Genomic DNA, 21,243 nt, shown 5'->3' with positions numbered 1-21,243 from the left:
AGAAGAGATTGGAAAAGTAGACAGGAGCCAAGTATTGGAAGGCCTTGGTACTGTGCTAAGGAGTGTCAGTGCTCTAGGGAACTGTTGACATCTTTACGCAGTTGGAAAACAGGATTAAATTTGCATTAAAAGAATCATTCCAAAATCAGTATGGAAAGTTATCTAGACTTCACGCTAGGCTCTAGAGTGGGACAAAGCTGGAGGTACGTCTTGGAAGAGCTGTGATAGTAGATCAAATAAAAAAGGAGGGATTGATCTGGAATATAGGTGTGGGGATAGAAAGAATGAGTAGAGAGATATCTTCAATTGGGATGGTGTTTGAATGTACAAAGGAAGGGAAAGACAGCTGAGTGCCGGATTTTTGGCTTAGTCAATTATGTGACCTTTTGCTGAACCAAGGAAAAATAGGTTTTAATGGAGAAGATGCTGAATTCAGATTTGGACAAGCTGAATCTTAGATTATTATAGAACATCCAAGCAGGGATTTCCAGTAGACAGACATTAATCTGTCTGAATCCCAGGAGGAAGCTTTAGGCAGTAGATAATATATTTAGCTGTTATTTCTTAACATATCAGTAATGTTTATGAAAGAGATTACTCAGGGAGAATAGAGACTATTAGAGGGCTGTTGATGGTCTTATGGCAAATAACAGGAGTTAAGGAATCAGCTTAGAATGAAGAGTAATAATGAAGAATAAGAATAAGTAGCCAGAGAGATGCTTCAGAATACACAGGGCAGTGTCCTTATTGGTTAGCAAAACAAATGCACAATCTACTTGCTCTTGGTTCAAAGTCCTCCAGGATCTGGCCCTAGGCAGTAAGTCTAACAGTATGGATTTCTGCCCCTCATTTTATTTGACCTGTTTCAACTCACTGGAGAAAATCTTGTACATTCATACATTTTCATGTTTCCCTTCCTTTCACACATTCTCACTGGAGTGTGCTTTCTTCCGTTCTTTTTCTCTCCATGTCCGACCCATCCTTCAGAATTTTCTTCTAACCTCCCAGGACCATGAAATCTTATCTCCAACAGGGAACCACCCTAACTTCCCATGAGTGTTCAGATTGCAACTTGCTTAGGACACAGCATATTCTAGTTTGCACCTTAGTTCTTTCTGCACCAGATTTGTCCCTTTGGCAAGAGTGTAAGTTACTGAAGACTAAGAACCCATTCTCCCAAATTAGCCTCCATGGTGCACTGCTTTGAAAACAGCAAGAGCTTACTAATATTTGTTAAATGACTACATATATTACTTACACTAAATAATAGAGGTAGGATCTTTGAATCTTCTGATGAGGCAAAGGATCTCAGCTGAAGCTGACACAGAGATGTTAACTTATGAAGGATGTATGTGGAGGTTTTAATATATCCTGGCACATATTGGCCAGAAAAATGATGGAAAAGCCTTTCATAAATGTATATTCATGATACAGAGGCAGACAGTGGAAACAATGCGAATTATCTTTGTTTCAAAAGTTGCTAATACTGTATTCTTCATGTTTTCCTTATACAAGGATGCTGAATATTTGTATCCTTTTCACCTTCTGCTTTTATAATTTTAAAACTTATCATTGTACAATAGGCAAGCAAAGGAGAAGTACTGCTGAAACACAAAGTATTTCCATTTATCCTAAAGGCAGATATAAGATGCTACACTGGCAGTTTCTAAATGATGTTTTACAAATAATCCTAAGCCTTTCCAATGTATTTTAGCAGATTTAAAGTGAGGCAACCTAGTGGGGCTATTCATTTAAATAGAATAAGGGTTAAATGATAACTTGACTTATCTTTTAAATGACAAAAAATAAAGAAATTGCAAGACCTTTTCACACATTAGATACGTATTGTCATCTATCATCTAGATATCAGGCTAGCAGTGCGAAGTAATAAAACATATCATCGAAAAATGTGCTATAGGTCTGAATCACTCTTTCATTCCACCTCCCAGCTAACTGTAGTATTAAATCAAACAAGCAGAACATTTCCTTAGGCAGCCATTGCCTTTTAATTTCCTGAAGAACCTTAAAATATCATTCATTACAAGTACTACACATATTTGGTTTTTAAAATTCTCATAAATCAATAGCAGGCTGACTGTAATAATTATTACAAGTTAGTGCATAATTTTCGTGCTGAAGGCTGCATGCAGAACTTTAGCATATGCAAACGAGGCAATTCAAACTGTGTATAGATATTAATATGAAGAAGCAGGTAACGAGGTGCAGGCTATGAATTATGCATCAAGAGTGGCTGATCTTCAATGAGGAAAATGAATTCAGCATGTAATCTAATTAGTGATGGAAGTCTATTACATCTAACTGCAAAAGCAACTGTCCTTGAAACAAATTTATTTACAGTCCATGTTACCACTTGAAACAACTTTGAAATGATGTGTAAGACAACAGCTTAATTGTAAAAATTTTTTGTTTGTTTGTTTCAGTTCTAGACCTGGAAGGCCTCCTAAGAGGACTCAAAGTGTCACCTCCCCAGAGAACTCTCATATCATGCCACATTCTGTCCCAGGCCTTATGTCTCCTGGGATAATCCCACCAACAGGTAAGAGTGCTACCTATTGATGCTGAAAATATTCAAAATCAGCCAGTGCCATAGATATTCACACTCATCAGTTATATTTTGTTCACACTAAGATAATGTTACTGATGAGAATTTATTTCAAAACTGCATTATGATTATCATCATTTCTTTATTTGAAATAAAATTAAAGACGTTTAACTGAACACAGTGCTAGGAGTTATTCTAATTAATCCTCTTGCTAATATCAAACGGCAAATTATTATCCGTACTTTCCGGTTAAGGAATTGAAGCTCAGAGAGAATCAGTAACTTTCCCAAGGTCAATCAGCTGGTCACTGGCAGTGGTTATTCAAACCCAGGTTTCTGGATTCTAAGTTTATATTTCATTCCACAAAAACTCACAAAATAGATTAACATGCATCCAAACAAAAGACTGTAACCATATCAAATAGAAATATCTCCTGTTTTTCCTAAACTATTTCTGTTAGAAGCATTTGAAGGATGTTTATCACCAGAATTTTGAAAATGTACAAGTAAAAGAATAGTCTTGACCACAAAAGCTCTGTACCATAAACAACTTTCATAATGTGCTGCATGGAAAAACAGCTCATTTGATTTTCACCACCTGGATGTGTTCATTAATTCTTTTATATACTTACACACGTCTGCCTACTTTCCATGTTTCATCCAGACTCAGAGTAAATTAAAATATGATAATAACGATATTGTTATTATATAACATATAGTATTTATTAATCCTTGCCATCATGAAAGTTTATTGAGGAGATAGATGTATAAACAGGTAACTGTCATTTCACACGACTGAAACAGGAAAGATAATCTGGCAAGATAAGGAGAAAGTCTTAATTTTTTTCTCTGAATTCCCATATAAATGTTTGCTTTTTCTTTTGTAACATTTGTCTTCCTCTAGGCTGTAATATAATCATGGGTATCTTATTTCACATTCCATACTTTGTTGAAAGCTCCTTGGAAGCAATGGCTCTTTTAACTCACCTTTATTTTTGTGGCAGCGTCTTAACAGTTGGTTCACTTTTGTGAACCTTTATCAAATACCCACTGAGTTGAATTTGAAAGTTATTCATTTTATATATTTAACATTTTTTGTAAGGTACCAAAGGTTCTTAAAAGTAAATAATTCACATTCCAAAGAAGAGTTGTATCTTTATGCTAATGTTTGCAGATGAAAAATTGAGAAACAGAAAAGTAAAATCAATAGCTGAAAACAACCCAACTACAGAGCAGGTATCATTTCTATTCATTTACTTTAGTCATGATTCACAAGTAACTGAATCCTACTGCCTGAAATTCGAATTCCAAATTTGATATTTCGAAAAGAAGTAGGTAGCGTTTTGTTAAGGCTTAACTGTTTTTATTTAACTAGATAAAATTTCCTGATTTGCAGATTTGGCCGGGGCGGTGGGGGGGAGGGGTTGGTACTACATATTCAAGATGGAAAGAAGATCTTAACTTTTCATGTTTTATGACTGAAAGACTCAGGTGTGCTAGAAGAAAGACGGAAGAGTCTTTGACTTAACTTCTCAATGAATACGTTTTGGGGCTTTAAAAAAATAATCATTTTAACAATCATTATTTTATATTTGATAAGTTTGTGTTGATTCTCACTAATCACAGTTATATTTTGGGTGAAAAGTATTCTAGATTGTTTTTGTATTAAAATAGAAAAGATCTGGTTCCAAACTGCCTGCCAACATTTTAAGGTGAAAACAATAAATACTTCACTACCTAAGCAATGGTGAGATAAGGTGATGTCATCAGAATCTAAGAATAACAGCATCTCACATAATTAAGACCATAAAGTAACTTTGGGGTAAGTGAAGTTTCTAAACAACTGAAGATCATAAGCTGAAACTCAAAATCAAAATATTAAGTCACAATTTACAATAGCCAGGACGTGGAAGCAACCTAAGTGTCCATCTACAGATGAATGGATAAAGAAGATGTGGCACATATATACAATGGAATATTACTCAGCCATAAAAAGAAACAAAATTGAGCTATTTGTAGTGAGGTGGATGGACCTAGAGTCTGTCATACAGAGTGAAGTAAGTCAGAAAAAGAAAAACAAATACTGTATGCTAACACATATATATGGAATGTAAAAAAAAAAAAAAAGGTTCTGATGAACCTAGGGGCAGGACTGGAATAAACATGCAGACGTAGAGAATGGACTTGAGGACACGGGGAGGGGGAAGGGTAAGCTGGGACAAAGTGAGAGAGTAGCATTGACATATATACACTACCAAATGTAAAATAGATAGCTAGTGGGAAGCAGCTGCATCGCACAGGGAGATCAGCTCGGTGCTTTGTGACCACCTAGAAGGGTGGGATAGGGAGGGTGGGAGGGAGACGCAAGAGGGAGGGGATATGGGGATATATGTATATGTATAGCTGATTCACTTTGTTATACAGCAGCAGCTAACACAACATTGTAAAGCAATTATACTCCAATAAAGATGTTAAAAAAATATTAAGTCATTTTTGATAGATCCCTTTCTGAAATATCTTACACACTTCCCTAGCTTGGTGAACAGAGATACTGAAGATAGTTTAAACTTGACACATTATTATGGACATTCATTTTTGAAGCAGGATCATTTCATGTATTTCAATTGCTGTGCTGTCTCCTCATACATGGTTTTTAAACTTTTGTTCTTCCTGATATGTTGTGAGCCCAGAAACCAGGTTTTCTCTCAAGCTTATTAAGCATTACATTGAAACAGACCTTCAGCAGTCATGTTCCAGAGAAAGATGAGGAAATGGAGACTCAACAGGAGAGTAGATTAGATTTGAAGAAGTGGCTTTTGGACAGTTTAATACTCTATAGAGCCCAGGGAATGGCTTTAAAACAGGGCGTGTGAGCTCACTCTTGCCTATTTCACTTAATTCAATTTTTAGACATTTGTCCAAAGATTTGAAGCTGCCATATATTTGACTGTTGCACATGAATTGTGCTGTCTTACTATATTCAATATGATTGCTCTTTTCACACAAAATTTTTCTAGATGGAGAAATTTAGATTTTAGAGAATACAGAATAATATCTTCATCCCTTGGAGAATGTCATTCACTATCTTAAAACATTAACTGGAAATTTTATCATCTTAAAGAAATCTTATAGTTCTCAAGAGCCTGTAACACTTTCTCCCAAGGAGTACTTTTACTTGGGGAATATAATTCAATATGGACATATAGACTTTTTTGTCCCAGGACTTTATTTATATTTGCTACTTTCTTTAAAAATAAAATGTTATTTTTCTTCCTCAAGATGGGAAAGATGAAATGTGTTACTTTTTTAAAACAATGAAAAACTTATATGTCAACATTTTTGACATTAAGCAAACTAGTTTGAGGACATTTCTACTACACTTTTTGTTTTTTTTGTTTTTTTGTTTTTTTAGTTTTTATTTATTTATTTATTTATTTATGGCTGTGTTGGGTCTTCGTTTCTGTGCAAGGGCTTTCTCCAGCTGCGGCAAGCGAGGGCCACTCTTCATCGTGGTGCGCGGGCCTCTCACTATCGCGGCCTCTTGTTGCGGAGCACAGGCTCCAGATGCGCAGGCTCAGTAATTGTGGCTCACGGGCCTAGTTGCTCCGCGGCATGTGGGATCTTCCCAGACCAGGGCTCGAACCTGTGTCCCCTGTATTGGCAGGCAGATTCTCAACCACTGCACCACCATGGTAGTCCCTCTACTACATTTTTGACCTGTGAGTTTGAGTTAAAAATTTTTTTTTCCAGGAGTCTATAGTTATATCAGTACCTTTTAAAGACTTGGAAATCATTTTTCTAAAACTAGCAAAACAAACAAACAGTCATATAGATCTCAAAAAATAAAAAGAAAAACAAAGAAAGAAGAAAACACCCACCCTCAAATCTCAAATCCTTTCTAAGCTTTATATCATTGACTGCCTATAAACATTGAACTGTGATTTTGTATTCCAAGTATTACCATTTGAAAAGCATAAAAGATGCAGATTTACCTTCAAGGTTGCAAAAATTGATCCTGTGAAAAAATTTATTTATTTTGACAATTTATAAAACTCTGTCAATTTGTTTCTAATCATTCCCTCATTTTTCTTTTCAACAATTGAACATTGGAGTTAAATAATAATCTTTCCTTGAGGAATCTGTTTTTCAGAAAAAATTCTGACCGTTTTTATATTTTTAAAAAGTGGCTTACCAGACCTAAGATTATGTATTTAGGTATCTATAATATGAAAAGAAAAAAAAAGAAAAAACTCTGAGATTGCTTATGGAGTTTTTGTTTGCCACTTTGGTTGTTCAAGTGGGCTTGTGTGTAACCTTAGAAGGGGGCGTGGGCAGATGGTGATAATTTCCAAATTTATGGTTGTCACTGGATGCCATAGCAACCAGAAGTGGAAGTTAATGAAAGAAAGAAGGCTCTTTGTCGGGTCTCACAACACAACACCTCCTGTAGTGCTCCCTACATTTATTTGGACTGAGCACATGTCATAAATCATTTTTGAAAATAAATACCAGTTTGGAATAAATTCATCCTAGCAACAGAGTTCCAATAACATTCATACTTTTTATAGAATCATGTGTATTTTACAATTAAGGAAAGGGTTATTTAGGAATTCTAAATACTCCTCTCCTGTGCCAGGAGTGCAACTTGGATAGCATATTTGGCCAACATCCTGATTTTATCTTTAGGGTAGAATGCAAACTAGTTTTGAAATACAATTTTCATGCAAGTATTACGAAGTAACTCAGTGAGTCTCAAATATTTGCATTTAACATTAAAAAAGATATCCATTACCTAATTTTTTCAAATATATTCAAATTAAATGAATGAATGATTCATAGTTTTGCTTCTTAGATACATCTTTTCTCTCACTGTGACCTCGTAGGCACATAATCAATATGCATTCAGGATAAAAAAAAAAAGCAATTGTGAACACACATGCACTATGCTTAAAAGGTAAGAACTTATAAATGCAATTTTACCATTTTGAAAATAATACTAGACCAGGGCAATATTAACCAGAGTTCATCCCATTGAAACATTCTTTTCTTAAAAAAGAAAAAAAAAAAAGATGATAGGAAAGTATTCTCATGTGGATTTATAATTCAAAGACATATTTTCAAAGTTTATATTCTTTATTTTTCTTGCTAAATATTACCAACTAACCAACAACAACATCCAAACTACCTATTTTTGTAGTATCAGCATTTGTAATATTTTAAATTCATTAAGCATTTCAACTTCTGAGGAAAAAATTAGTGTGTAAATATGTTTTGCATATTGAGAAGTTTATCATAACAAATGCATTGTATTCCCTGGGGAGACTTACAAGTAAGAATAACAGAAAAATGCACAAGTAAAACAGTCACAAATGGATTGATCTTCACTCACAAATTAAAACATAGCAATCTATTGAATGCCTCACTCAAAGAGTAAATACAATACAAACTATTTAAACCACTGAAGTTTATGTAGTATGTTTAAGTATGCATTTTCATAAATTTATATGCAGGGAATATTTGTGAAAGTTTAATCACTGGACATTTTGAGGGTAATGCATTTAGTTTATCAATATTTCATGTGTGTTTCCCTTTAAATTTTTCTTGAAGAGAAAAATTAAGTAATATATCTTCTTTTTCCCATTTTGGAAGGCCAGCCTAATACCAAACTTCATCATGTAATGTAGTTAGTCTTAAAACTTGTATTGAACACTCTATTAGTTTCCTGTGGCTGCCGTAACAAATTACCACATGCTTGGTGACTAAAGTAAATAAAAATTAATTCAGAATTCTGGAGAAGTTCAAAATCAACTATCACTGGGCCAAACCAAGCTATCGGTAGGGCCACACTCCCGCTGGAGGCTCTTTGGGAGCATCTGTTTCATTGCCTCTGAGTTTCTGGAGACTGCCAGCTTTCCTTGGTTTGTGGCTCTAATTTCCACCTTGTCCGGTGTCTGTGTGTGTGTGTGTGTGTGTGTGTGTGTGTGTGTATGTGTGTGTCAATGTGTGTGTATAACTTCTTCCTCTGCCTCTCTTGAAAGGATACTTGTGATTGTATTTAGGGCCCATCAGATAATCCAGGATCATCTCCCCATCTCAAAATCGTCAATGTAATCACATCTGCAAAGACTCTTTTTCCGTATCAAGTGGTATTCCCAGATTCCCAGATTTAGGATGTGGGCATAACTTCGGGGGTCATTATCAGCCTTGCACACCCAGAAAGTCCCTGGTTGAGATATTATGAGCGGCCCAAGTGTGGTGTGGAAGACATGCATGCCAACAGATTTTGGTGATTTTTTGTTTACTATAGTATCCCATTATGTATAATACGGCTTGCCACCAAGCAGATATTCAAAATAAATATTTGTTCAATGAATATGGCTAATATATGTTTAGCAAAGGATTTCTGAGAGACATGATTATGCCTCAGAGTTACAAATTTAAACACTGGCGTTATAATGCAGCTTATAAAATCCTATTAAGTACAATTAGGCTCCAGATTAAAGATGCCGAGTCTAGTGCCTAAAGGAGGTGCACTCGGGAAATGGAGGGCATTATTTATTTGTTTGTTTGTGGGTTATGATGGCTACATTTAAGCACTGTCATCATCAACTGATGAAATTTATACTTCTACATCGATGCTCTAAAGAAGCAATATTTTCAGGAATAAAATGGTAACATAGAACATACTAGCCTTTAAAATTCCTGCATATATGTACTTGTACCCACAGTGTCTTGATATAGAACTAATTTAATCCATACGTGAATAAAATGTGGCTCATAATATAACTAAATGTAAATATAGCTTTGGTATGAGGGATTAGATAATATATTTATTAAATATACATTATTTATGTATATATTATATATACATTATAATCAAACATTTCAGTCAAATCATAAAATGCCCTGCTTATTACTAGCATAGAAATTTATAAAAATCTTTATTTTCTAATCTCTTAGGGCAAAGATCTGTTATTTTAGATTTAATTACATAACCACATATTACTAGACTTCTGGACAGGCCTCTCATCTATTTAATTTAGAAGAAAATTACAGTCCTTTTTTCCCTAATTTGTTTCCCTCTTCCAAGTTTCTATTGAGTTCTGTAGTCTCTTATGCCTACACTGGGCTGGACTCAGAGTTATAATCTACTTAAACTTCTCTCTCAGTAGATTTGCAGTAACGAAGATGCTAATATACTTAATTGACTAATTGCAAGGTATTTGCTTCTTTCTTAGTAATACGATGCCTCCTTTGACAGAAGAGAAGTTTATTTACAGAAAAGCAAATCAGATTTTAAGAGTCAAATTTTGATTATGATGGTGAATGGTGTGTGGATTTAGCGGGAGCTTTGTGGATTATCCATTTATCTGTGGGATTCTCATATAGGGTTCTAGTCCCTTGGTTATACAAAATGTCACATGTTGTCTTTTATTGCTTGCTCTAATTTCTTGACCCGTAGGAGGTGCTATTACTATCTTATTTCCTTCCCTAACCAAGAGAAGTGAGAAATACAGTAAATAATGTTCATTCAGGAAAAACAACCAACTCTGCTATAGATATATTTTGAGTATTCCTAAAGATGTTGTAGAGCAAAAGTCATACAAGATAAACAGAATTCTTTGTTTAGTCTCCTTCTCTGTCTTTGATAGGCTTTCCCCCCTTTGGCTAACTTCCAAGCTTCAATTTCTTCCCTTAATGAAGTGACCCAGCTTTGTTATTAAGGATTTAAAATTTCATGTTGAAATTTCTTTATATTTTCTCCATGCATATTGGAGATAAGTTTTACAACGTTATGCTCTTCTTTGTAAAGAAGTAGAGTTGCTAATTGCAAGTGTTGACAGGACCAGACATTTCAAATAAACTTGGCAAATGTCAGAAAAATAGCAGTATTAATAAAACCTGAATTCGATTTCCTAAAACATTCATTGCCCTAGTCATGAATGAACTTAAGACCTGATCTGAAAACATTCTACATAAAAAACACTGATTTTATTTGGTTATGCAGTCATATAAACCAATGTTGTACAGAGTGAAGTAAGTCAGAAAGAGAAAAACAAATACTGTATGCTAACACATATATATGGAATCTAAAAAAAAAAAAAAAAATGGTTCTGAAGAACCCAGGGGCAGGACAGGAATAAAGACGCAGACGTAGAGAATGGACTTGAGGACCTGGGAAGGGGGAAGGGTAAGCTGAGACGAAGTGAGAGAGTGGCATGGACATATATACACTACCAAATGTAAAATAGCTAGTGGGAAGCGGCCACGTAGCACAGGGAGATCAGCTCGGTGCTTTGTGACCACCTAGAGGGGTGGGATAGGGAGGGTGGGAGGGAGATATGGGGATATATGTATATGTATAGCTGATTCACTTTGTTGTAAAGCAGAAACTAACACACCATTGTAAAGCAATTATACTCCAATAAAGATGTTAAAAAAAAAAAAAAACAACAACATTGTGATAGAACTTCTGAAAGTGCTAATACACCTAAGCTTAATGGATAGGAATATAAAGTCCAGAGAAAGGAAGACAACAATACAATTTTACTCTGCACTTCAGATGATATCTGGAATATTATATTCAGTCACGGCATTGCAATTTTTAGTAGGACATTGACAGACTGTGAGCATTAAGAGAATAGCCCAGAAAATAGGATTTTGGAAATGATGGTGATGTTTAGTTTTAAGAAGACTTAGAGAGGGTCTGAAGGTGGATGCTAGAGTAGATTCATACTGTGCTCTTCCAAGGACAGAAATTTAACTGATGAACAGTAATTACAGAGAGGTCTGCATTGGCTTCCATAAGAAAGAGCCTTGCTACAAGGAGAACTATCTAAAAGGGAAGTTTATTACTCATAAAACCTTAACTTTTCCTTCTGATGGAAGGGTTCAATAGGAAAGGGGGATAAAAAGTTGTTAGCCATAGTACTTATGTTTAATTACTTTTTATGGGCTATATTGTTCACGGTACAAAAGTGTAATAGTTTAAAAAAAAAAAAAAATCCTTCATTGCCGGACCATCAGCCAAATCAGCAGGTAATTTTGCATTGGAGGGAGGTAGATTGAATGAGGCAATCTTGTTCCCTTCTAGTTATAAAATTTGATGATTCTATTTTATTTCACTTTGAGTTATTCTAAACTTGACATGGTGCCTTTCTGGTTAAAGGGCATCCATCCTTTCAGGGTTTTATACTCATATTCTTTCATAGTTTTTGAGTAATTTTTAAAAATTACTTTTGAGATGAATGCTTCACATTTACAAGCTATCATACTGTTTGTTACACTGGTTTTCATGGATGGAATATTAACTCATAGGCAAGACTGTGACTATGGTAGGCTCACAAATATTTTCTTTCCAATTAAAAGAAATTTTAAAATGTTTTTTCCTCCTCTGTTATCTTGGACCTTCTTTTAAGAGTACTCCGTGAAGGGGTCCATAGCTGTAAGATTGATAGGAGAAAATGACAATCATTTAGTATTATATAAGAGAATTTTTTTAGCTGTGGTAGGATTTGGAATGATGAGTGGAAAAAATAGTATTATTTTAACCGATAAAGATCATCAGAATTGACAGCAGAAAGACATGACTCTTAAAGGGATTTAAATGAAAGACCTTGAACTTTACTGTAAATATCTTTGATTTGACTTTCCACTTTAAAAAATAAAGTCTCCAAGGAGGAGTCATTTCTCTTTTTCTTATTGGAATATAGTTGATTTACAGTGTTGTGTTAATTTCTGTTACATAGCAAAGTGATTCAGTTATGCATATGTATATATTCTTTTTTATATTCTTTTCCATTATGGTTTATCTCGGGATATTGAATATAGTTCCCTGTCAATTCTTGAAATTTGTGTAAATCTTCCAAATATACAACTTTTAAAAAGTGTAATAATTGAGCCAGTCGAATATTTTGATCCTTTATTTCCTTCATCTATAAAAAAAGAATCTTTTCATTATATCAAAATTATTTTTCTCATTAAACTTCCATGAATGTCAAATGACACAATTTATAACAGTATTCTGTAAATGATGAAGCTAGACAAAGATAAAGTGTTATTATCGTAATTAAACAGGGTGATCCAAGTGTTACTGATTATGATTGCTGACTCTCTATGCTCATTCCTTTGGATTTAAGAATAAAATTGATAACTTAAAAAAAGTATAGCTTAGGTTTAAGAAGTCTTAGCTTGGCAAATTCAAATTCATATAAATGTGCTCTATAGATATTCCTAGTAGGGGTAGTTAACACTAAAATCTGGTTATTACATGTTTACTTTTCAGGGCTTAATGACAATAAATTCTTTTTATAAATTTGTATTTGTGGGCAGAATAAGACTTATGGATATGAAATATCATTGCTACTGTTATGTGTTCAAACTGTCATAGTCATATATTGCTTTTAGAAATATGCACACCACAAATGCTAGTGGACCTTAAAAATGAAGATTGCTTTCAATTGATTACAGCTGTATGCTGTGCTATTAATTATTGGAAATGAATTGACATATACTGTAAACAATAAGCCAGCTTTCAAAATGATAAAACTGTAACCTAATTCAATAAATTGAATCAGATTACGCAAACACTTTTGCACTTCATTAAGGAAGTAGTCAGTATAATTAATTTGAGAGCATTTTATCATGTTCACTTGTTGATATGTGGCTAAGGATATATATACAGTAGTTTAAACTATTTCCAGATGTACTTTTGTGCCATTTCACATTTTAACTAAAGTTACCCTAAGCTGAATTCCTAGAGAAGGCCAAAATGGATTTGATTCTTTTATCTTTGCTGCTTTTAGAATACAATGAGTAGGTTATGATTTTCTTTAAAGACATGTATGTTTTTTAAACAACATGACATGGTGATATGGCTCCTAACTTGGAACTGAAAAGTCTGGCTTTCATTCTCTTCTTCATCACTTCTAGCAATGTGACTGTGGCTAACACTTTCTGGCCTCAGTCATAGCAAGGTAGATACTAGTACCTAAAACATCGTTTTAGAGAGGAGGAAAAAATGCTAGGAGACTTGTCCAAAATTTCACTATTATGTGCTAGAGACAGTTTTCAATTCAAATTTTCTGATTCCAATTTATTGGTTATTTTCCTACATCAAGCTGCCTTCTGAAATACTTAACTTTATCATGTATAAACCAAACATCATAAGGTCGGCCTTATCTCCTACTTGATATGACTTTGTGAAGAACAAATGAGCTAATGTATCACAAAACGCTTTGCAAAGTCTTATATATAGCAAGATGTCATCTGCTATTTAGTTTTATTACAATGATTCTCGAAACAGGACTTTTGCCTTGTTCCAAATAGAATACCAGTTATTTATCTCTCAGTTTGAACACATCAATTCTGGGAATGATGAGTCCTTCCCTATATTTATGGAATTGGATTGTAATCATTTTCTCAGTTTTTAAAAAATTGCTTTTGTATCTTCCAATTAGCTCAAATAAAATATTTTTCGACTGATACAATCTTCTCATGTCAATGGTTACTTTTTGATCTTCATGGTATGTAGAATTTTATGATTCATATTTAATTCGCTGAAATGCCTCCTAATGTCAAATCCTTTGATGGAATATCATTCCATCAAACATATGCCCATTAGGTTTCATTTAAGAAATGCAAATATATGTGGAGAAACTATTTTTCTAAATACATATTTTCTGATGATTTGAGTTTGCCTCCTGAGATGTAAGGATATGACTTAAAGGAACAGTGTGGAGTTTTTAAGCATTAAAGGTGATGTAAGACTCTTTGTCTCTCCCAAAGGGCTATGAGATTATAAGTTGCTATTTTGGGTTAGACTTAAAAATACGATGCTATATCATCAAGATTCTCTTTAAACATGTATAGTATTTAATATTAAAGTCAATAAAACGTTTAATCCCTCTGATAACACGTTATTCCCCAGAAGTCAATTTTTGAGCAGTTCTTTTCCCTGTTAAAACATCTAGTTGAAAACTATTTTTTAAATGTGAAAATGTAGCATTGTGAAGGTTTTCAAAGTCTGTTCTTCTATTTGGATACCTTCACTCACATGTTAAAGCAGTAAATGCCTTTTGTGTTATTTATTATCTTGTATTGCTTAATGAAATCCTTCTAGGGGATTATTATGTTAGGGTAAAAACATTTCAGAAGAGTTATACAGAACTATGTTAATTCAAAGGAATATAAATGCAAGTATCTCTAAATTCCAAGAAAATTAATCTCTTACTATTAGAATATAACAATATTTTGAAGTTATTTGAGCAAGAGATCCATCTCATCATACGTAACCTTTAAGTTACTTATTGAATAAATTACATTTAAGGATACCATTCCAAGGAGAACCCGTTACCATATGACCTGTCCATATGAGTTGTCTTTTTGATTTATAACGGCAATTGCTTTCTCGGCATGGATTTCATGACATAATAATATTCTATGAATTTTTGAAATTACAGTGAGCTTCACATCAATCATCTCTAATAAAATACTATATGTATCAATGAGAGAGGACTACTGGAAGGTAGACATTTTAGAAATATGCACTTCTCCCAAATACCAATATTATTATTTTAATGAAATGGGCAGATTGCTTTTTTGGATATTCTTTAAATTGATCGTAAAAATGGTCAGCGTCATCACTCCCATCAGCTCGCTATTCTATATTCTTACCAGTAATCTTCATTTTCCTTGAAAGTGTTAGCTGTCCATTCAGTTAATTTTGCCTAGACCACTGTTGTTCTTGGCCTGAATTCAAGGAAATATATTGCTTCTGGGGTTCCTAGGCATTAATGTCTTAAATTTCAGGATTCTAGTTAAACACATGTGACATGGGCTACCATTATTTGTCCATGTTTCTTTTATCTGTAAGAATCAGAGAGATTTAAAGTGAGATCTTAGCTATGTAAAGAACTGAGTGTGCGGCTGTTTTTTTCTCCACTTTCTCTTCACAAAATATTGTTGAAAATACCTTGACTTATATAGTCTTTCATGCGTAAATATTTATGCTATTCTACGTGAAAAAAATCGGTACCTAGAATTTGCCATCAGGAGCTGCTTCATTTTTAACTTAATCTCACTTAGCTTTGTTCCTAAAGTGCCATGTTGACTAGCATGTGTGATTCTTCATTATTTTGACCTATTTTTATGTCAGTTTTTCATTAATACTCATTATATTTTCAACTGATTTCTTATTTCCTCTATAAGTTAGCATGGATTTCTTAAAGACAACGTGCATTTCTTAAGTAACATATTTGGAAAACCTATGAATACATTCAAAGACAGCTTTAATTTTTGGAAAACATTTTTAAAAACTTTTTCAAATTTAGAGTCTTAATCATGTGGCTTAGAAAAGCCATGCCCATGTTGCAGATGTTAAACACAAAAAGAGAATATTTTCACGGGTGAAAATATTTAAGATTTGCTTCAAAATTGTTGCCTGAGTTAATCTACAGGGTACTTCTTGTATGTCTTCTTTGTAGATATTCTTGCAGTTACATTGTTTATTTACTATAAGACTTTGTCTATACATACTATCCAATGGAAAGAAATAAAACCAACTTATCAGATACATGTACATTTTACTGAAAAATTGCAAGCCCTTTTATACATAGAAACAGTAGCTATGTCTATACTTTTTACCACTCTGTGTTCAGTTGCTAGCCTGGTACCTGGTCGAAGCATTGTTAACTTAAAATGATTTAATCAATCAATATAGTTAATTGGTTAAAATAAGGCGGGGTGCAAACATCTATTGAGTAACTATTACATGGTAGGAAATTTGTTAATATGTAAAGATTAATTTATTTTTCACGTCAAGCTATGAAGGAGGTCTTGCTTATCCCATTTTACATACACATAAACTAAGGCACGATAGCTTAAATAACTTGCTCAAGTTGAAGAGAAGACCTCACTTGGGGCTGAACTCAGGGATGGGTAATTATAAACCCTGTTATCAGTGTATCATCCATTCCAAGGAATGCATTAATCTCCTTAGAGGCTATTTATATTTTGAATAGAATTGAAACAGGATGAATTGAAATAAAAGATATTTTAAAAGGATAGAGTCAAATTCTTAAAGAATATGTCAAATTTTTATTAACATGCTTAATCTTAATTTGAAAAACTCACACCACAGCTTCACGTATTGGACAGATGAATCATATTCTTGTATTGTAGGCATTCTAACCACTAGTTTAATATTGGGTGGAAGCTTAAATTATTTTAAAATAGTTTTATATTTTAAATAGTTGAGATGTTCAGTGCTTTGATTTGGAGGCTTAGTATAAAGGCAGCAAAAGAATAGAGTGAGTGATGTCAAAAATTATATTTCAGAATTTATAATCAAGCTTAATTGCTTAATAAGCCACTGTATTTGAATTTTAATTCTAACCTGGCTATCCTTTCATTAAGCATTTGTGGAAAAGCCTGTTAAGCCTTTTTTTATTTAAAACATTGCACTTTGTTTGCTAAATAATGTAATGCTAACAGACTGACAAGTGTTTCATGCTATTAGAGTTATTTCTGAACTTTATGAATAGTCAAGGATAGTGTAGTATTACTTGTTAAGTCCAAAGCATACTATTCTATCCTAAATAATTGAAGAAAATTTCTTAACTTTTGTTAATCATTTACTCTTTGGGCGTTCATTTGCCCTGTTCCTCATTAGTAGTAAATCTCTATGTTATTACTTATTTGTGCAATTGATATACTACCTGGTTGAGGCATTGTAACAACTGGCTTCCAAAGCAAGTTCAGTGTAGGCTCTTTGACTCCAAGAATTATAGCAATACTTTTCACTATACTTTATCAAACACTATCCTGTTTGATATAATTGGCAAAATAGTTGAAGCTATATTTGAGATATTTACTTCTTAATTTATTATTGTAACATTTTGGAGGATAGAAAATCACATTACTTGTAATGCTACTGTGTCATGTACCGTATTTCCTTTTTGTTTATAAATGCTGAACCCTTGCTCACTTATATACTAAATATATACCAGAATGTTCTATGTCTTTCTATTTTTCAGTATGCGGTGAACCAGTTGTTTATAAATATAGTACACTATCTCAGAGCAAATATGGTGGATTCACAGTTTCATCATTGGCATCATTACAAATTTTATATCAGTCTTCAAAACCTAGGTTTAGGATTCTTTTTTTCCCCTTTGTATTGTATCTGTAATAATTGTGAGCGCTTGAATTTTTACCAGTTTCACATTAAGATCTCAATGAACAGGAAATAGAAACAATTTCAATAATTTATGCCTATTAAGCATTTCAAATTCTCCATTTATGTTGTTATGCTATTTCATCTTGTTTTTCAAAGGGGAAAAAAAGTTGTTTCTGAGATTCTTAAAAAGTTTAGTCTTGATAGAAAAATGAACCTATAGCATTTTTAATTTTACATTAAATCTCAAAATCCAAATGAAAGATTCGAATATTAGGACCTTGCTTAATTTTGACAGTTGTCTTAAAGTGAATTTAGTGTTTAATGAAATTTTCTGGACTGATAACTCAAGACCTGAAGGGAACAATTCTAGTAGTGAGAAAGTAATTTTCTGGCCTAATTACACCTTCGACCTCACTACAAAGTCTGTCAACAAAAGTGCCAGGTTTGATCATGATTTTTTTTGACGTGTATTCCCCGATCTACTTCACACAGGAGACTTTTAACAGTAGCATTTGGTATTTGCAACCTAACTAAGATTTTACATCTGAGAATCAAACCTCAATGTACTGTTGCCAGTAGGTGAGTCCCTTAAATCCCTTTTAGAGTTGAAAAATTATATGAGTATTAGTGAACTTTACATATTGCCCTCTTTGGAAACCTGCATGGCTATATTATTTGAGATGGCCATGCAAATTATATCAAGTATTAGCAAATGAATGATGAATTGGTTTTAAAAAAATTGAACAGCTGCAGTCTCTAGAATCTATTTCTTATCTGTATTCACTCTAAAGGCCTACAGAGTTCTAATATTTGGGAATCTATACAACTGGCCTCTTAAGGGGGTGTGGGTCCCCGATTAGCCTCAACCACTAAATACATTTCCTTAAATTTCTGAGTCTGGGTGTCCTTCCATTTCAATGATATAATAGTTTATGTTTAATTGTTTAGATGTTAACTCTTGAATACCTTCTCCAATAACTCCTTGACCAGAAGACATTTAACTGCTGCATTAAAGATCTGTCGATGTTTTTCATATGAACCCAAATTTTGCTCCCCAACCTGAATTACCTATCCTCTCAGCCTAGCCTTTTTTGCCTTCTCCTCCTCCTCTTCCCCCTTCCCTTGTTGAATTTTATTTAAAATAGTTTAAATGTCAAAGTTGTTAATGAAACCTTGTGTTTAGCAGAGGCTACAGTCTGATTAGAGAAACAAAGTAGTGAAAGATAACTGATTGATGTTCTTGAATTATTGTCTCGGCTCTTTCTGATTTTAATTCCTCCATCTAGTTCTGATAAATATTTTTCTCAGAGTAGTTACACACACAAATACACACACTCACACACATTCCTAATTTCTAAACAAGTAAGGGGTGTATAGTCATTAAACACATTATCTTAAACTTGCAACTAATCAGAAATAAATATTTGTTATCATGAAACATACTCATAATTATATCAGAAGTCACTTTTGGAATACACACTTTAGAAATGGTTATTAATGTATTCAACAAATATTTATCCTGAGTTTTAGGAGTTACAAAGATAAATAACATTGCCACTCAATAAACTGTAATTGAGGGTACAAAGAGGCAATTACCAAGAGAGATATACAAAAGCACTATAGGTTTTGTAAAGAAGAAGAGAAAATGAGGGGTTAACAGGATAATCATTGTCATCACTATGGAAAGTGACATCTGATATTGGCTTAAAATGGGTATGATTTGACACAAAAATTTGTTTGTATAACACAAGTATATGAAAAATAAATTTGATAACATTTTTGTGAAAAAAAAACATCGGGTTTTACATTGATCATGAGTATGATATGACTGAAGGTTCAAAGCAATTATTGGCTGATTAATGAATGTATAATTTTCAGATCATTAAAGTATTAGTAATTGTTACCATCTATTGGGATTTATTATATTTCAGTTAGTAAGTTCTTTTATGTGTATTAGCTCATTTAATCCCTGTAATATGTCTTTGGGTAGTTATTATGGTTTTCATTTTACAGATGAGTAAATTTTGGCACTGATTTTTCTTGCTCAAGACTGTTAACCTAACTGCCAAGCCTGTCTCCTAATTCACTGTGCCACAGCCTTGCATTCTTATCAGCAGCATTGTGTTCATTTATGGTTATTATATTTGATCATGATTTTTAAAAATATCTATTCACCAATAATCCATTTCACCGTAGACTTTTTTTTTAACACTAACATTTGATGTTTTTAACCTAAGTATGATTTTTGCATCTGGGAATAAAACCTCGATGTACTATTGCCAATATGGTGATTCACTTAAGTCCATTTTAAATTTGATAAATTATGTGGGTGCTAATGAGCTCTACGTATTGTATTGTTTTGGCAGCAGCCTTGCTTGCTTAGACCATATCAACAGTATTGTGTCCATTTATGGTTATTATGTCTTGAGAGGCCACAATAGAAAACAGTTTGTCCAAACTGGGTAATCAGAACTGGAAGTTATTTTCTTAAGATTGGTTGAGGGAAATGAAGATTTTTAGAGAAGAAATGGGGCTTTAGGGAAAGGGCATGCTCGCTGTCTTTGTATATTTAATAAAGGATATAGATTAATTATTCATTGTTCTAGAAGGTAGGACAAATAAGTGTCACTCTTGAAAAAGAAAGACTTATGGGGCAAAAAAGAAAGTTCCAAATATTAGCCCACTGAGAAAATGTGTAGCCCACCAGACTTTGATATCTCATTATAAATATCTTGACTATTCTCTCCCAGGTGTGTTACAGAGGATTTTTTTTTACATTTAGGATAATTTCATAAACATTATTATTAGTAGTAGTAGTAATTCTAAGATTCAATATGCTGACAAAATAAAAATAAATAATTCCACCGAGTCATTTTATCTAAAATTTTTTTTTGATATTTTATTTTGGAAACATATAATCTAACAAGTTTCACAAGTTTATATTCCTTTCCAATATTATACAGAAACAATGTAATTGTTGAATTAGTTGTTTGAAATCTGAAATACACACATTTGATTAAATCAAGTTTAGATATATTAATTTGGGTAACTTTATACATGATTGTCTATTTGAGTAACACTTCATTAATCATTCTATTGTGCAGAAATGGCCGTAACATTCCAGGGCACAGTTTAAACAATGTTCATTCTTCTTTCCTGATGTTTAAATTTATCCTTTGGCAGATCTAGGCAACAAAATAATAAAAAACATTATATTTTACCTAATGCATTAATTTTAAAAGATCCCAGGAAATTGATTTTGCTATGTACTAAGACATTTTTCTGGTGATTAAGTTCGTGTTTACTCAAAATGATGCAGCCAAAGTATTACTGTTATACATTATAATAAGCATTTAGGACAAACTTATAGAGAGATTTAAACATTTATCTTTTTTTCTTTTCACTGGTTAGATTTTGTTCTATAGTGATCTTTTATCCTTTTTCATTTTTATTATCACTTTTATCCATAATACTTTCCAAACCATTGTACATCCATCACTAGA

The 21,243-nt window shown here is 33.1% G+C and overlaps 1 protein-coding gene across 3 annotated transcripts in view; it reads left to right on the top strand.

The window, feature by feature from the left end:
- The window catches only part of DACH1 (dachshund family transcription factor 1), a 412,485-nt gene that overhangs the window by 170,286 nt on the left and 220,956 nt on the right, over positions 1-21,243 (top strand). For all 3 annotated transcript variants that reach the window (XM_082365964.1, XM_082365963.1, XM_082365962.1), the window contains exon 2: positions 2,442-2,557. In XM_082365964.1, the coding sequence (XP_082222090.1) occupies positions 2,442-2,557 (116 nt within the window). The remainder of the gene's footprint in view (positions 1-2,441; positions 2,558-21,243) is intronic.

This window comes from Balaenoptera borealis (genome assembly GCF_965194805.1).
Source record: "Balaenoptera borealis genome assembly, chromosome: 18".
In the NCBI taxonomy this organism is placed as follows: domain Eukaryota; kingdom Metazoa; phylum Chordata; class Mammalia; order Artiodactyla; family Balaenopteridae; genus Balaenoptera; species Balaenoptera borealis.
The sequence above is the reverse complement of the archived record's forward strand: the minus strand, read 5'-3'. Positions and strand labels throughout refer to the sequence as shown.